Below are 14161 nucleotides of genomic sequence, written 5' to 3'. Positions count from 1 at the left end.
AAGAGCTTTGAGCAGTGTGGTGTATCCAAAATGTCATATGACAAATTTTGTTCATAATGTGCGGCGAATGTTTGGTTTAGAAATGTATTTATGACATTTTGAATGTTGTGTCATTTTGCTGGAGATTTGAGGCATTTTGTGTTAGCAATTGTGGGTTTTGTGTGTAGAGTTTTGAAAAATAGACACAAAGTTTTGAAATGTGTGTAAACAGTTGTAAAAAAACTGTAATTGACGTTTTTCAGTAGTACAAGTTACTTTAAGTGTACAATTACATTTTCGGTACCTGAAAACCTACACTCAAGTACTGTTTAATCTCTATGTTATTTAAAAAAAATGAATATTGTTGTAGGGTGTGTGTGTGTGTGTGTGTGTGTGTGTGTGTGTGTCGGTGTGTGTGTGTCGGTGATCTGAAGAGAAACAGCATCTATCTGTCACACACCAGAGCTTCTGTTCCTTAGTGGCGTGTGTGTGAGCCATGTAGCTCACTGACTGCTACTATTGTGGTGTGCCCTCAATATTCATGTGTGTGTACTCTGTTATATCCGTGTGAATGAAAATCCGTGTGAATGTGTGCGTGCGTGCGTTGGTGCGTGCATGCGCGTGTGTGTGTTTTGTGAAAGGTAGCATCAGTCGACTGGTGTTTGGTATCTGGGCAGAAGTACTGCTGCGTTTCGTCATCCTCCTTCAGCATGGGGGTGAAGGTGAGGCGTCTGCCCCTGATTGTAGGAATGATTGCTTTCCTTTGCACCTTCCGGCACTCATGGATTTGGGACATCTAAGTTATGCCTGTGTGTGCCTGTGTGTGTGCGTGTGAGTGTGCATGGGCGTGTGTGTGTGTGTGTGTGTGTGTGTGTGTGTGTGTGTGTGTGTGTGTGAGAGTCTCTATGTGTGTGCGTGTGAGTGTGCATGGGCGTGTGTGTGTGGGTCGTCCTCTGTCTCCTCTGCCTGCACACTGCTCTGATCTCCATGTGGTGAGACTCCACACACAGGATGGTGAATTATTGAGAGAGAGTGTAGAGAGGGAGGGGGGATCGGAGAGGAAAGAGGTGGGGCCCTCTATATTTTGGTGTGTGTTGATTAAAGATATGCAGGAACAGGATTTCAATATGTGTGTGTGTGTGTGTGTGTGTGTGTGTGTGTGTGTGTGTGTGTGTATGTGTGTCTAGAAGGTATAGGAGTATATGAGGAATATTCATGTTTGAATGTATTAGTGTGTGTGGAAGGGTTGTGTTGAATTGGATGTGAGAAACAGTGTATGTCCGAGAGGGAGTTTCAGCTTTTCTATATTCTGCTATTCTGTATGTTTGTGTGTGTGTGTGTGTGTGTGTGTGTGTAACACTGTATGTGTGACAGTGTGCGTGTGTTTGTGTGTGTGTGTGTGTGTGTGTGTGTGTGTGTGTGTGTGTGTGTGTGTGTGTGTGTGACTGAATACTAGTGAGCTGAAAAACTGGAGTGAGCATGCAAATAAGAGCTCTTTTTCTATTGCTCTCCCCCTTAGAGAGCAGAGCAGAACTCTTCTGTATGCACACACACACACACACACACACACACGAGGGGTTATGGCAGCTAGCCCAATTTAGCTTGCCTGCTTTGACAGCCAGTGCATGTACAAGAGCCCTCCCTCCCCAGCATCTCCTTGCTCTTCAGCCCCTGCGCCCCTCCGCGGTGATTTACTGCTCTGTCGTACGCCTCCCGTCCCCACAGACCCTGTCTGAAGAAACACCACATGATGTAACCGATGAAAAAAAAAAAACACCTTGCGGCAGCCCAGCCTGTAGCCGCGCAAATGAGGCATAAGGGACCGGAGCGAGTCTATAAAGCGCCATGAGGGCGACTGCACTGCTGCTGTGCTGAAGTCCTCAGCCCTTGAGTCCAGCCAGCAAACACGTCCATGAGTGATGACTGGGGAATGGCATGACATCTTGGCTCTGAGTCTGTCATAGGTGAGGTAAGCTGTGGGATTGAGAGGCGGTGGTCTATGGCAATGGTGGCGGGCCGTGGTGGTATTATGTAATGGGCCACAAGTTCACACAGCACACTGTATGCACACGCTAGCGCATAAACACACACACACACACACACACACACACACACTGAGTGGAATATGGGGATTCTGCATGGGTGGATGGCAGTGTGGAATGAGAGGGGATAAAGAATGGTTCAGCTGCAGGGAACAGTACACTCAGCATGCTTTTCCACTGTGCAACACAAACAAACAAACACACACACAATGAGTGCTAGAGCATTATTCTGTGTGTGTGGGGGGGGCAGTGTACATGTGAGTGTCATTTCAAAGAGTGGGAGAGGGAAGACAGCATTTGAGAGCATTTATTTGAAAGAATTGAAGAATAAATTCAGAAGGGCTAAAGAGACACTGAGTATATTCTACTGTACGATGTTTTACTGTAGCGCAGCACTGTGAAACGTGGAGTGGGTGATGTTATAAAACAGCACTGCAGTGTGGATGGGAGGTGGGCTATGGGTGGGGACTGCGCGTAAAATTGGGCAGACTGGGTAGCTCAGCCCCCAGGCAGCCTGCTGCTGCGGCGAGCACTACTACTACAAATCGGGTGACCCACATCACGAGAAAGGGGGTGGGGAGACAGTGGTTCGTAGGGACCGTTTTTTCCCCTCTTAATCCAACGCTCCAATCCAGTCTGCATGTAGCTGTAGATACTATCTGTGCTCTATGTGGTACACACAACAACAACAACAACAACAACAAACGTGGTAGCCACTATTCTATTTACCTTTTGGTCAGATGGGGACAGTGCTTCCGACTAGCGGTCGAACTGCACAATAGGCTACAAATACTGAAACGCACTGCCAAAATATCCTGCAAGAGTAGGATATCTTTGCCTTTACTCTGCGGGCATGGTTTGATACATACCTCCATGCATGCAGTAAGACAGTGGCACATGGTAAACACATACGCAGAATAAAGTCACGACAGCTGATTATTAGACTGTATTTTTTCATTCATTAGGCCTACATCCATTATTAGATTTTTACACAGTTTACAATCGCAATTTACGTTTGCAAATACATTTACAGCAGTAGTTTAGTCGCCCATCCTCTAGGCGGCAGTAAAATATAGGCAAGGCAGATTTTATTTTGCGAATCAGTGTCGAATTCCGTTTCCGTCTCACATTGCCAAACGTTCTCTTTACGCCGTGCGACTGGAAAGTTGTTGATTTATTTGGCATAATAAACTAATTCAGATTCAAGTGCACTGTAATCTAGAGCTATTCTCAGAAGATATATCAAGAATCATTCTTAACCTTTAAACACTCAAGAGTTCTATCGGTAAGGCCATCGTCACTTTGAAGATAACTTATTTAGCGAGTAGGCTAACGTTAGCTTACTCAACACCAGTTTGCCAGATAGCCTGTGAGGTAACTAACACTAGCCGCAGTAACCATAACGTTGGACATTGAAAGCACACGTTTGATAGTTGGTAAGCTGTTCATTTTAACACTAGACGAGGCAATTAGCTGCCAGGGAGATCACCTAAATTGAGGTGAAATGCAAGTTACATTGACGTGTATTTTATTAATTTCAAGGAACAGAAGCTAGCAAACGTCAACGTGAACGTAGCAGAGCTGTGTTAACGTTAGTCCACTGGCTAACGTTAATAGCTAAGCGAATACTAGTAGGATATTTGGGATAAACTGATAAGCTTTAACGTAATTTGGTAATAAATATCCTGAGTGGTTGCTGGCGTAATGCATCAGGAATGTGTTGTCATATATGTTAACTTATTTGACTTGGGAGAGCACTGGCACCGTCTTAGCATTGTAACTGAAATGATGTGTCGATAACTTTCTGTTCATTACTTTTAACGTTAGCGTTAACCTGAGCTCTTCGAATGTAATCAACGTTAACCTAATTCAGTAACGTAAACGTTAATGCAACAGTAGCTAATTTGATGTATTCCCGAAACACAGAGGGGTCAATCGGGGGTTGTGCGAGAGCTCCGGAGCATGTCGTTGCCGAAGCGGGAGGTGGAGGAACTGCGGCCGTGGGTTGAACGTACGGTGAAGAAGGTTCTGGGCTTCTCCGAACCTACTGTTGTGACAGCGGCACTACATTGTGTCGGCAAGGGGTTAGACAAACGGAAGACCACAGGTGAGTGTGATTGCTGTGTATGTCTGAGACCTGCATGTGATTGTTATGATGTGGATGCAGAATCACTGTTAAATGACCTGACCTCATCTTTCTATACAGTAGTAAGTCATGCTGTCTCTTTCCCCTGTTTTTTTGCAGACCAACTGAGACCCTTCCTAGATGAATCTGCTGGAGGTTTTGTTGAACGCCTCTTCGAAGCCCTAGAGGAAAGTAGAAACACCCGTGGTAACAAGGGGGGTGGTGAACGGAACCGTAAGAGAGACCTCAAGGTGAGTCTGTTCCCTGTGCTTTGAATGATGTGGCAGCTGTCATATGGCAATACCAGCTCATCTAAGTTGTGCATATTTACATATGTTTTCACAAATTCACTTTATCATGGACATATTCACATTAAATGACCACCTGGGGCCATATTCACAAAGCCTTTTATCTTACCACTAGGAGTACTCCTAAATCACACTAAAATATTTTAGCTAGGAGTTTTCTCTGAAAAGTTATTCACAAAGCCTTTCAGACCTACTCTTAGTAAGGAAAAATGACAACTCCTAAACTAAGAGTGAGTCTTCGTTGCTATGGATGACGTCATTACTCATGCACAAGCTTGACTGAAGTGACCACCTTGAATGGCTGATGATTGTAACGCGGGAATGATTCCAAACACCTCCCTTACGATGATGAGGGACAGGTGACAGGTCTGAGAATGTGTGCGCTACACAAGGACGGAAGATGATGAATAACTGAATAAAAAGGCCTAGCCTAAATGAATCAAGAGTAAGGCAAAACAAATAGCCTAGTAGCCTAATGAAACATACGGATTGATGCAGTATCTTTGTAACATTATTAAATTAATCTGTCACCATAGCCTATGCCTATGTTTGCAAAGAGGGGAACATTTTAATTTGATTCACAATGAAATGTTACATTTAATTTACATGTTGACAATGAGTAGCCTAGTTTTGGTTGTTGTTGGTGGGGTTATTGCATCAGTTAGTTATGCCTACAATGCAAAATTGTTTCCTCGCAATTGGAAGCTCCTGTAGCCGCATAGGATTTCAAAACATCGCGACGTGAAATGCCACAAAAAGCGGTTTGTGAATAGGTCTTAGTGAGTTAGGAGTCCTCTCAACTTCTTTTAAGCTGTCCCAGGCTTAGGTGCTACTTTTAGGTCTAAAATGCTTTGTGAATTACTTTTAGTGAAAAAAATTAGGAGTCCTAAAGTTAGGAGTGACACGCCCATTATTTTTAGGAGTTGCTCCTAAATTCGCCAATTAGGAGCTTTTAGCCTTACAATTCTTTGTGAATACGGCCCCTGAGCAAGTTTCTCAGCTGTTTAGTGAGTTATGTAGAAGTTAGATGAGATACAGGTCTGAAACCTCCTTGTATGTCCCACATCCAAAGTCACCCATGATGTAGCTGGCCAAGAACATCAAAACTGCACTGACTTCAGTTAGATAAATTTTGAGTTCAGATATGTGGAAGATGCCTGTGACCAAGAGGAGTGATTGTACTATGGTGGAAATGTTTAAGATCATAGGCAAGATCTGAAGTAAGATAAATGTAAGCAATGTTCCTCAATGGACAGAACTTCCCACTTTCAATGAGATCACAGTAGTTGTTGGTACATGATTGCACGTGATTGGTACCCAAGGAAGGGTGGAACTGCAAGCAAAACGTGTGTGCAGTGCTCTCACAAGAAATCTGATGTCCAGATTTAGAGACATAGTGCTGCTGTGGTAGTGAACATGGCGGCTGACAGTGTGCTGTTTGTCTGCCAGGATGTGTTTGGGGATGAGATGGAGGCCATGAAGGAGGCCCCTGAGGCAGGCGACTCTGCTGCCAAGAAGAAGCGAGTTCCCCGCTTCGAGGAGGTGGAGGAGCCTGAGGTCATTCCAGGGCCGCCCGCCGAAAGCCCCGGGATGCTCACCAAGATGCAGGTAACACACACCTCACACAGGTAACACACACTTCACATACAGGATACCTGCAGATCCTTAATATATCCTTTATATTTGTATAAAAGGATGTCTGTATCACTGGCCTATATCTGTGTGTGTGCGCATATGTTTGACCGTGTGTGTGTGTGTGTGTGTGTGTGTGTTTTCAGATTAAGCAGATGATGGAGGCTGCTACCAGGCAGATTGAGGAGAGGAAGAAGCAACTCAGCTTTGTGGCCCCCGTTCCTGTTTCCCAGGTAAGTTGTCTGAAAACAACACAAACAAACACCAGAACCTTGAGGCCTTCTGTGAAGTCAGGTGGACCATGGAGCACAAACAAAAACCAGTAGTTTACCTTGCATGTAAATGTGGCTATTGACACACAGCACTGATAGTTTCCCTTGCAAGTAAAAGTGGCTATTGACACACAGCACTGATAGTTTCCCTTGCATGTAAACGTGGCAATTGACACACGGCACTGATAATTTACCTTGTATGTAAATGTGGCTATTGACACACGGCACTGTTAGTTTCCTACCTATAGTTATTTAGTTAGTTATTATTATTATTATTATTAGTTATTTACCAGCAGCCAAAAGCAGGGACGGAGCAAAGATTTTGTCTTTTTGGGGGCACCCTTATTATTAATAGACTGTCTTATTTACACTGGCATATATTGATATTATTAATAGGCTGTCTTATTTACACTGGCATGTAATGACTGCTGAAATCCCACATGGAGCCTCAGATAGGACCCAAAATGGACGTATTTATTATTGTAGCCCTGCTTGCACCCCTACACGGGGACCCCAGAACCCCCTCACACATACATGCCCTCACACACACTCAAAAGCTCCGCCCCTGGTTGGTAGCACTGACCCTTCCTGATGAGCAGTTATGTTTTGTCAGTCCATCCGGTTGAATGTTATGACGGCAGAAAGGGTCGGAGTCTCTCTTATCTCTCTCTCTCATCTCGTTGTCTCTTGTTTTTTTCAGACCCGGCTGCCCCTTCCCACCCCGTCCGCCCAGTCTGAGCTTAGGTTGCCCCTGCCCACCCCGCCGCAGTCCTCCATGGGCATGTCCCAGTCCATCCCACCCTCGCAGGCGGCCAGCATCATGAACGACGCCATCGAGAAGGCGCGCAAGGCGGCCGAGCTGCAGGCCCGCATCCAGTCACAGCTGGTGGCCAAGCCGGGCATCCTGGGTGCGCTGGGCAACGCTGGCTCCCAGAACCTGGTGGCGCTCGCCAACCTGCACGCTATGGGCATTGCCCCACCGTGAGTCTACTATGCTTGCGTGCACACACACTCACACACAACGCACGCACACAACGCACGCACACACTGCACTTGGATATTGTTTGTATGTGCATGCATGACACACACAAACACACTGACTTAACACACACACTCTTTCTCTCTCTCTCTCTCCAAAAAATATTTATTTTTTCTGAATTTTCACTTATTTGGAAATTGTGTGTGAGTGGATTCCTGCAACTCCCTTACTGACATGTAGCTGTCGTTGTTGTGTGTATTACCGTGTGAAAGCAGTAAGGTGGAAGCCCGTGAGGTGACCAAACCCACGCCTCTCATCCTGGATGACCAGGGACGCACTGTAGATGCCAGCGGCAAAGAGGTGGAACTCACCCACCGCATGCCCACACTCAAAGGTGAGGGGCACCAACACACACACACACACACACACACACACACACACACACACACTCACACACACACTGACATGAATCTTTCCCTGTTCCTCTTGTTTTTCACAGTTTAATGAACATTTGAAAGATTAATTTGTTTGTGTTTGTTTGCAGTAATCTGTCAACTGTTCATACCAAATAAATGAATTAATATAAATATTTTTTTTCATCGTTACTCTTTTGTTAATCCATTTCTTTTGTGCGTTCTTCTCTTCATCTTTGCCCTCCTCCTCTTTTGCCCTCCTCCTCTTTTGCCCTCCCTTTCTCCCTCCAGCCAACATCCGCGCGGTGAAGCGGGAGCAGTTCCGCCAGCAGCTGAAGGAGCGTCCAGGAGAGGACCTGGAATCCACCTCCTACTTTGACCACCGCGTGAACATCCTGCCCGCCCAGCGGCCCAGGAAGGGCTTCAAGTTCCACGAGCAGGGCCGCTTTGAGAAGATCGCCCAGCGCATCCGTACCAAGGTAAGCCAAGCGTGCCACATACCCTTTAAGGGCTGGACGACACAAAACTGGGTGGCACCGCAGGTGTTCGGTGTAGGTGGTTAGAGATAGGGTCAGTGACTGTGGAAAACATGGTCAGCATGCCGTCATGCACCACCTTCTGAAGAAATTCAGCGGGCAGAATGGATTATCCATATTGGTAAAAGTTGGAGCCAGAATCTAAACAAGTGTTATTGGTAGTCAGAGCATACATAGTATGCGCAGAGCATGCCAGGTCTGCCCAGACCCCCAGGAGGGTCAAGGCTGGCTGTACAGGACCTGGTCATCTTATAGCATGCCAGAGGGTAGTGTGAGGGTGTTCGCTTGGTTGTTACCAAGTAGTGATTGGTTGTTTTTTTTTTTATTATTATTTAGGGTAACCATTAAGATGTATGACAACATGACTATATTGCCATTTTTCCTCAGCATATTGATATTCGTTTTTTTCGCCCTGCTTCAAATCCATCAATGAAGTAAACTTTTTGGGTAATCAGAATGTGGTGCAATAACACTGTGAAGTTTTCTCACTCGTTTCCTCTCTTTATCTCTCTCTTTCTCTCTCTCTCTCCTTTATCTCTCTCTCTCTCTCTCTCTCTCTCTCTCGTCACACATCTATCAGGCCCAGCTTGAGAAGCTGCAGACAGAAATCGCTCAAGCTGCCAAGAAGACGGGCATCCAGGCGTCCACTAAGTTGGCGCTGATCGCACCCAAGAAGGAGCTGGGCGAGGACGAGGTGCCCACCATCGAGTGGTGGGACTCTTACATCCTGCCCTCTAACATAGAACTGTAAGGGCCCCACCAGCAGCAGAGCTGCACCACTGACTTCAAATTGAGCCTTTGACATGTATTCATGTGCTTTATCTGTTGATATGTATTTATGGGCTTTATCTGTTGTCTCTGGATGACTGGATCTAATATTATTACCACAGTTTCACCTTTTTAGCAAGTGTTTTGAGTCTCCAGTTACTATTAGTCCATAACTAGAGCTTAATCCATGTATGGGAAACTGGCTCCACATGTTTAAGCACTGTAGCACCTGTAGTGTGCCTGCCTTTCGCTCTCTCTCTCACTCACTCACCCCCACGCTGCCTGTCCATGTCTCACAGAAGTCCACACACCGTCTTTGATGAGATTGAGTTATTTGGTGTGACGAACCTAGTGGAGCATCCTGCACAGATGAGTCCTCCTGGTAAGCTTCTGATCTCTTCTTTGCTCTTCATATAATAATCCATTTTTCATTTATTTCTCTGTTTGTTGGCAGTAAATAATGATGTTTTATTTTATGCCAATAAGCACTTCCCAGATATCTTGCTCTACAATCGGGAAGTCTTTTTCTTTTTTGCTAATTTTCCCCTTCTTCTCTCACTCTCACTCTCCTCTCCTTTCCTCTCTTCTCCTTTCATCTCTGGCTGCCAAATCAGTTGATGGGGACAGGGGTGCGGTGACTCTGGGCGTGTACCTGACCAAGAAGGAGCAGAAGAAGCTGAGGAGGCAGACCAGGAGAGAGGGCCAGAAGGAGGTGCAGGAGAAGGTGCGACTGGGCCTCATGCCCCCTCCAGAACCCAAAGGTAACACACACACACACACACACACACACACACACACACACACACACACACACACACACACACACACACACAAACGTTTCCCTTGAAATTCAAAAGTGTAATTTCTGTCTTAACCAACACACACACACACACACACACACACACACACACACACACACACACACACACACACACACACAAACGTTTCCCTTGAAATTCAAAAGTGTAATTTCTGTCTTAACCAACACACACACACACACACACACACACACACACACACACACACAAACGTTTCCCTTGAAATTCAAAAGTGTAATTTCTGTCTTAACCAACACACACACACACACACACACACACACACACACAAACGTTTCCCTTGAAATTCAAAAGTGTAATTTCTGTCTTAACCAACACACACACACACACACACACACACACAAACGTTTCCCTTGAAATTCAAAAGTGTAATTTCTGTCTTAACCAACACACACACACACACACACACACACACAAACGTTTCCCTTGAAATTCAAAAGTGTAATTTCTGTCTTAACCAACACACACACACACACACACAAGTCTGTGCTGAAGTACTGATGCTGCTGTTGTGTGGTCCTCAGTGCGGATCTCTAACCTGATGCGGGTGTTGGGAACGGAAGCGGTGCAGGACCCCACCAAAGTGGAGGCCCATGTCCGAGCACAGATGGCCAAGAGGCAGAAGTGAGTTCACACCCTACCAGCTGTTCTCTTCCTCTCAATCTCCCCTTGATCTCTCTGTCCTGTCCTCTTCTTTTCTGACCTCTCTCTCTCTCTCTCTCTCTCTCTCTCTCTCTCTCTCTCTCTCTCTCTCTCTCTCTCTCTCCCCCATCTCTCGCCTGTCCACAGAGCTCACGAGGAGGCCAATGCAGCACGTAAGCTCACAGCAGAACAAAGGAAAGAGAAGAAAGTGAAGAAGCTCAAGGAGGACCTCTCTCAAGGCGTTCACATTGCAGTGTACAGGTCAGACTCTTCTACTCACCCGCTCTCATGCAGACACAGCCAAAGCACAGCCTTGCTTTCTCCCTAATGCGCGCGCGCACACACACACACACACACCACACACACACACACACATACACACACACACACACACACACACACACACACACACACATAGAGTGTCTGTAGTACACACAACCATGCAGTGAATTCTAACACACTTGGCGGCAATGATCCAAAGGCTCAACTGAGCTGTCAGATTAAGTCGCCTCTTTCTCTAGCTGCAATAAGCAAGGGGTGTGTACAAAGACATGTTGTGTCTGTATGTCTTCTCATTGTCCGTCTGCTCATTGGTGCCTTGCAGGATCAGAAACCTACACAACCCTGCCAAGAAGTTTAAGGTGGAGGCCAATGCCAACCAGCTCTACCTCACCGGGACGGTGGTCCTGCACAAGGACGTCAACATTGTGGTCGTGGAGGGAGGTAAGATGGGAAGAAGATTGGTGGAGGGATGTAGGGTTAGAGAACCGGTGGATGGACAAAGATGGAAAGACCGAATGAAAGACGTATAGAGGAACACAAAGGAGGATGAGTCCAAAATGGATGGATGAATGGAGAGAGAAAATATAGCCGTGACTGAGGGAGAGGGATGCTGGGAACAAATAGATAAAGAGAGAACGGCTGGTATTGATCAGTTTGGAATAGCTGGTATAGTAGAGAGAAAGGCTGGTATTGATCAGTTTATCAAATGCAAATGAACAGAAGCATTTTAAAAGGTTTAAGTTATGCACATTTGGATACATTTGGATTGCATAAACTGTAATTAGAAATGTAATATAAAAAATCAGACTCTGAAGAGTCATGATGTCAAAATGTCTTACCTTTAACCCCCCCACAAGGTCCAAAGTCCCAGAAGAAGTTTAAACGGCTGATGATGCACAGGATCAAATGGGACGAGGGCAACTCCAAGAGAGATGGTGAGTCCTGACCTGACCAGCCAATGATGGCACTGGAGTTTTTATCTGCTACTTTATCTTGCTCAAAGTGTGTGGCTGTGTTAAGGGATAACGGCCGCCGAGGTGTCCTGTTGTATGGAATTAATGGATGTGGCAAAGAATTCGCCGACGCGCAGTGGAGTTTCCACCTCCTGAGTACCCGCTGCACGTCGGAGTTCTTTCCCCCCCCCCCGTCCATTAATTCCGCACAACAGGAAACCTTGAAGGCCGTTATCCAGCTTATCACCCGATTGCCACTATAGGCAATAGTCATGCCTTTATAGCACTATAGGCAAAAGTCATGCCTTTATAGCACGCAAAGGAAACAAGTGGTTCCGTTTAGAAAAGAAGTCGACTTGTTCAGTTTGTTGTACACCTCTCTTTTGCCCTATAACAGCGATAGCATGGACAGTTAGCTTGTTTACAGTTGACTCCATTGTTGCGAAGCCTGCTTCCATGCGGTCACTGATTCTGTTCTCCATTCCGGTCAACAGTTGAGGGATTAGATGACGAGGGACTGAAGAAGAAGAATAAGTGCGACCTGGTTTGGGAGGTAAGTCCATCACTGCAATTGTTCATTATCATGGTGGACACTCTCATGTGTCCTACTAAGGGAAAGAGATAATGGGGTTGCATTAAGGGCAAAACATAAGGCCTTTGGTTTTAAGCACACTGAAATCGATGAGAAGTAAACAAAAAGTATTTGTATTTTGTGTTTATTTTTGTATGACACTTGGTATTTATTTACGGCCATTAAAGACAACCAAGTAGCATGTGTGTGTTGTCCCATGTAAGAGAACTTGAGGGCTGTTGATGAGGAAGAGAACTTGAGGGCTGTTGATAAGGAAGAGAACTTGAGGGCTGTTGATAAGGAAGAGAACTTGAGGGCTGTTGATGAGGAAGAGAACTTGAGGGCTGTTGATAAGGAAGAGAACTTGAGGGCTGTTGATAAGGAAGAGAACTTGAGGGCTGTTGATGAGGAAGAGAACTTGAGGGCTGTTGATAAGGAAGAGAGGTGCATGTTTTCATCACCCCCTTCTTCTCCTCAGGGAACAGCAAAGGAGCGTAGTTTTGGAGACCTGAAGTTTAAGCAGTGCCCCACAGAGAACATGGCTCGGGAACACTTCAAGAAACACGGAACCGAACATTACTGGGATCAGGCACTGAGCCAGAGTGTGCTGGAGTGCGGCGACGACTGAGGGAACAGAACCCCGCGGAACAGCTAGAACGTTTGGCCGTGGGGGGCCGGGGGCTGCAGACTGGCACTGCGTCTCAGAGACTGACCCGCAGATAGAGACGGAGGGGTGTGTGTGTGTGCGTGTGTGTGCACACGTGTGTGAGTGTGTGGATGCAGATGTATGGAACTGCAAGCTTACCTTTTCCTGTGCTAATGTCAGTTGGACAGTATGTGTTTTTTTTTTTCATTTCTGCAAGTACTGCGTCAGTGATGCAATGATGTTCAACAAAATTGTCAGAGTGTGTGTGTAATCAGTAATCCTTTTATTGCGCGTGTGTGTGAGAGAGAGAGCTTGAGTGTGTGTGTGTGAGGGGAAACGATCTGTCTTTTGTGTGGTGCTAAATGTACTCGCTTGTAGCCTGTCTGTAGAAGTCTCGCCTCCTCTTGAAACGGCACACCAACACCACTCTTCTGTCATGTTGAATTATCACATGTGTACCTCGCACACCTGTTTTGTACCAAGATGCAAGTGGCAACGACAAGTCCATCAGTGTGTGGTTTGGGAGAAGCATAGTGTTACATCACTGTGCTTGATGTGAGGTAGTTTTCCAAATTGCAACGTTCAAACTGAACAAAGTGTTGGCAAAAAATGGTTTGTAGTGTTTTAGACTTATCAAAAATGTTGACTTTGTTTTTTTTGGTTATAGTATTAGTCTTCCCCATTTTTTTTTTTTTTTTTTTTTTTTGTCAAATGCCAATTGTGACCTACTGGTGGTCCATGTACACATGTAAATATACCTTAGCTAACAACTGTGGAGAGGGTCATTAAAAAGAAAAAGAAACTTGTGAGGAGTGCTTGACGTTTTTGATGAAGTGTGTGTGTGTCCGTCCGTCCGTCTATCCATCCGTCCATCCATCCATCCATGTGTGTCCATGTCCATCATAGATACTTTTGCTGAAACCTCCAGTCAAAAGCAGGACCAGGATAGATAGAGGGAAACAGCAACTGGCTGCACGTATATAGATAGAGGCTATAAATTAAACATTTCTATGTCAGAAGTTTATTCTACCCATGGACATATGGTTCTGGTTCTAGATCAGTGTTTCTACCCCTTATCAAAATGAACACTGTGCTGCTCACTCAGTATCACAGTCGTCTGCCAGTATTTTCCTGACTCGCTGTAAGGGTGGATTAATTGTGTTCGAATTTCTTTTAT

General features: G+C 45.6%; 1 protein-coding gene across 3 annotated transcripts; it reads left to right on the top strand.

Annotated features, from left to right (window-relative positions):
• The first annotated feature begins 3137 nt into the window (after nt 1-3137).
• Nucleotides 3138-13790, top strand: prpf3 (PRP3 pre-mRNA processing factor 3 homolog (yeast)). Of its 3 annotated transcripts, none has more exons than XM_042105945.1 (17): nt 3138-3306; nt 3948-4128; nt 4267-4397; nt 5904-6062; nt 6233-6319; nt 7059-7339; nt 7613-7731; nt 8042-8229; nt 8867-9033; nt 9354-9436; nt 9669-9815; nt 10415-10514; nt 10680-10793; nt 11137-11255; nt 11672-11749; nt 12262-12320; nt 12817-13790. In XM_042105945.1, the coding sequence occupies exons 2-17, from the start codon at nt 3984-3986 to the stop codon at nt 12964-12966; spliced, it is 2127 nt and encodes a 708-aa protein (XP_041961879.1). In that variant the 5' UTR covers nt 3138-3306; nt 3948-3983; the 3' UTR covers nt 12967-13790. The 3 variants fall into 3 exon arrangements, with proteins under 3 accessions (XP_041961879.1, XP_041961877.1, XP_041961878.1); XM_042105943.1 differs by having other exon boundaries at nt 7610-7731; XM_042105944.1 differs by lacking the exon at nt 3138-3306 and adding an exon at nt 3338-3457 and having other exon boundaries at nt 7610-7731.
• Nucleotides 13791-14161: the final 371 nt, after the last annotated feature.

This window comes from Alosa sapidissima, chromosome 10, assembly GCF_018492685.1.
Source record: "Alosa sapidissima isolate fAloSap1 chromosome 10, fAloSap1.pri, whole genome shotgun sequence".
In the NCBI taxonomy this organism is placed as follows: domain Eukaryota; kingdom Metazoa; phylum Chordata; class Actinopteri; order Clupeiformes; family Clupeidae; genus Alosa; species Alosa sapidissima.
The sequence above is the reverse complement of the archived record's forward strand: the minus strand, read 5'-3'. Positions and strand labels throughout refer to the sequence as shown.

Coding starts and splice junctions, on each gene's coding strand:
- prpf3 (XM_042105943.1), top strand. CDS start 3,984: ATGTCGTTGCCGAAGCGGGAGGTGGAGGAACTGCGGCCGTGGGTTGAA. Junction 4,129..4,266: donor AGACAAACGGAAGACCACAG/GTGAGTGTGATT, acceptor GTTTTTTTGCAG/ACCAACTGAGACCCTTCCTA. Junction 7,340..7,609: donor GCTATGGGCATTGCCCCACC/GTGAGTCTACTA, acceptor ACCGTGTGAAAG/CAGTAAGGTGGAAGCCCGTG.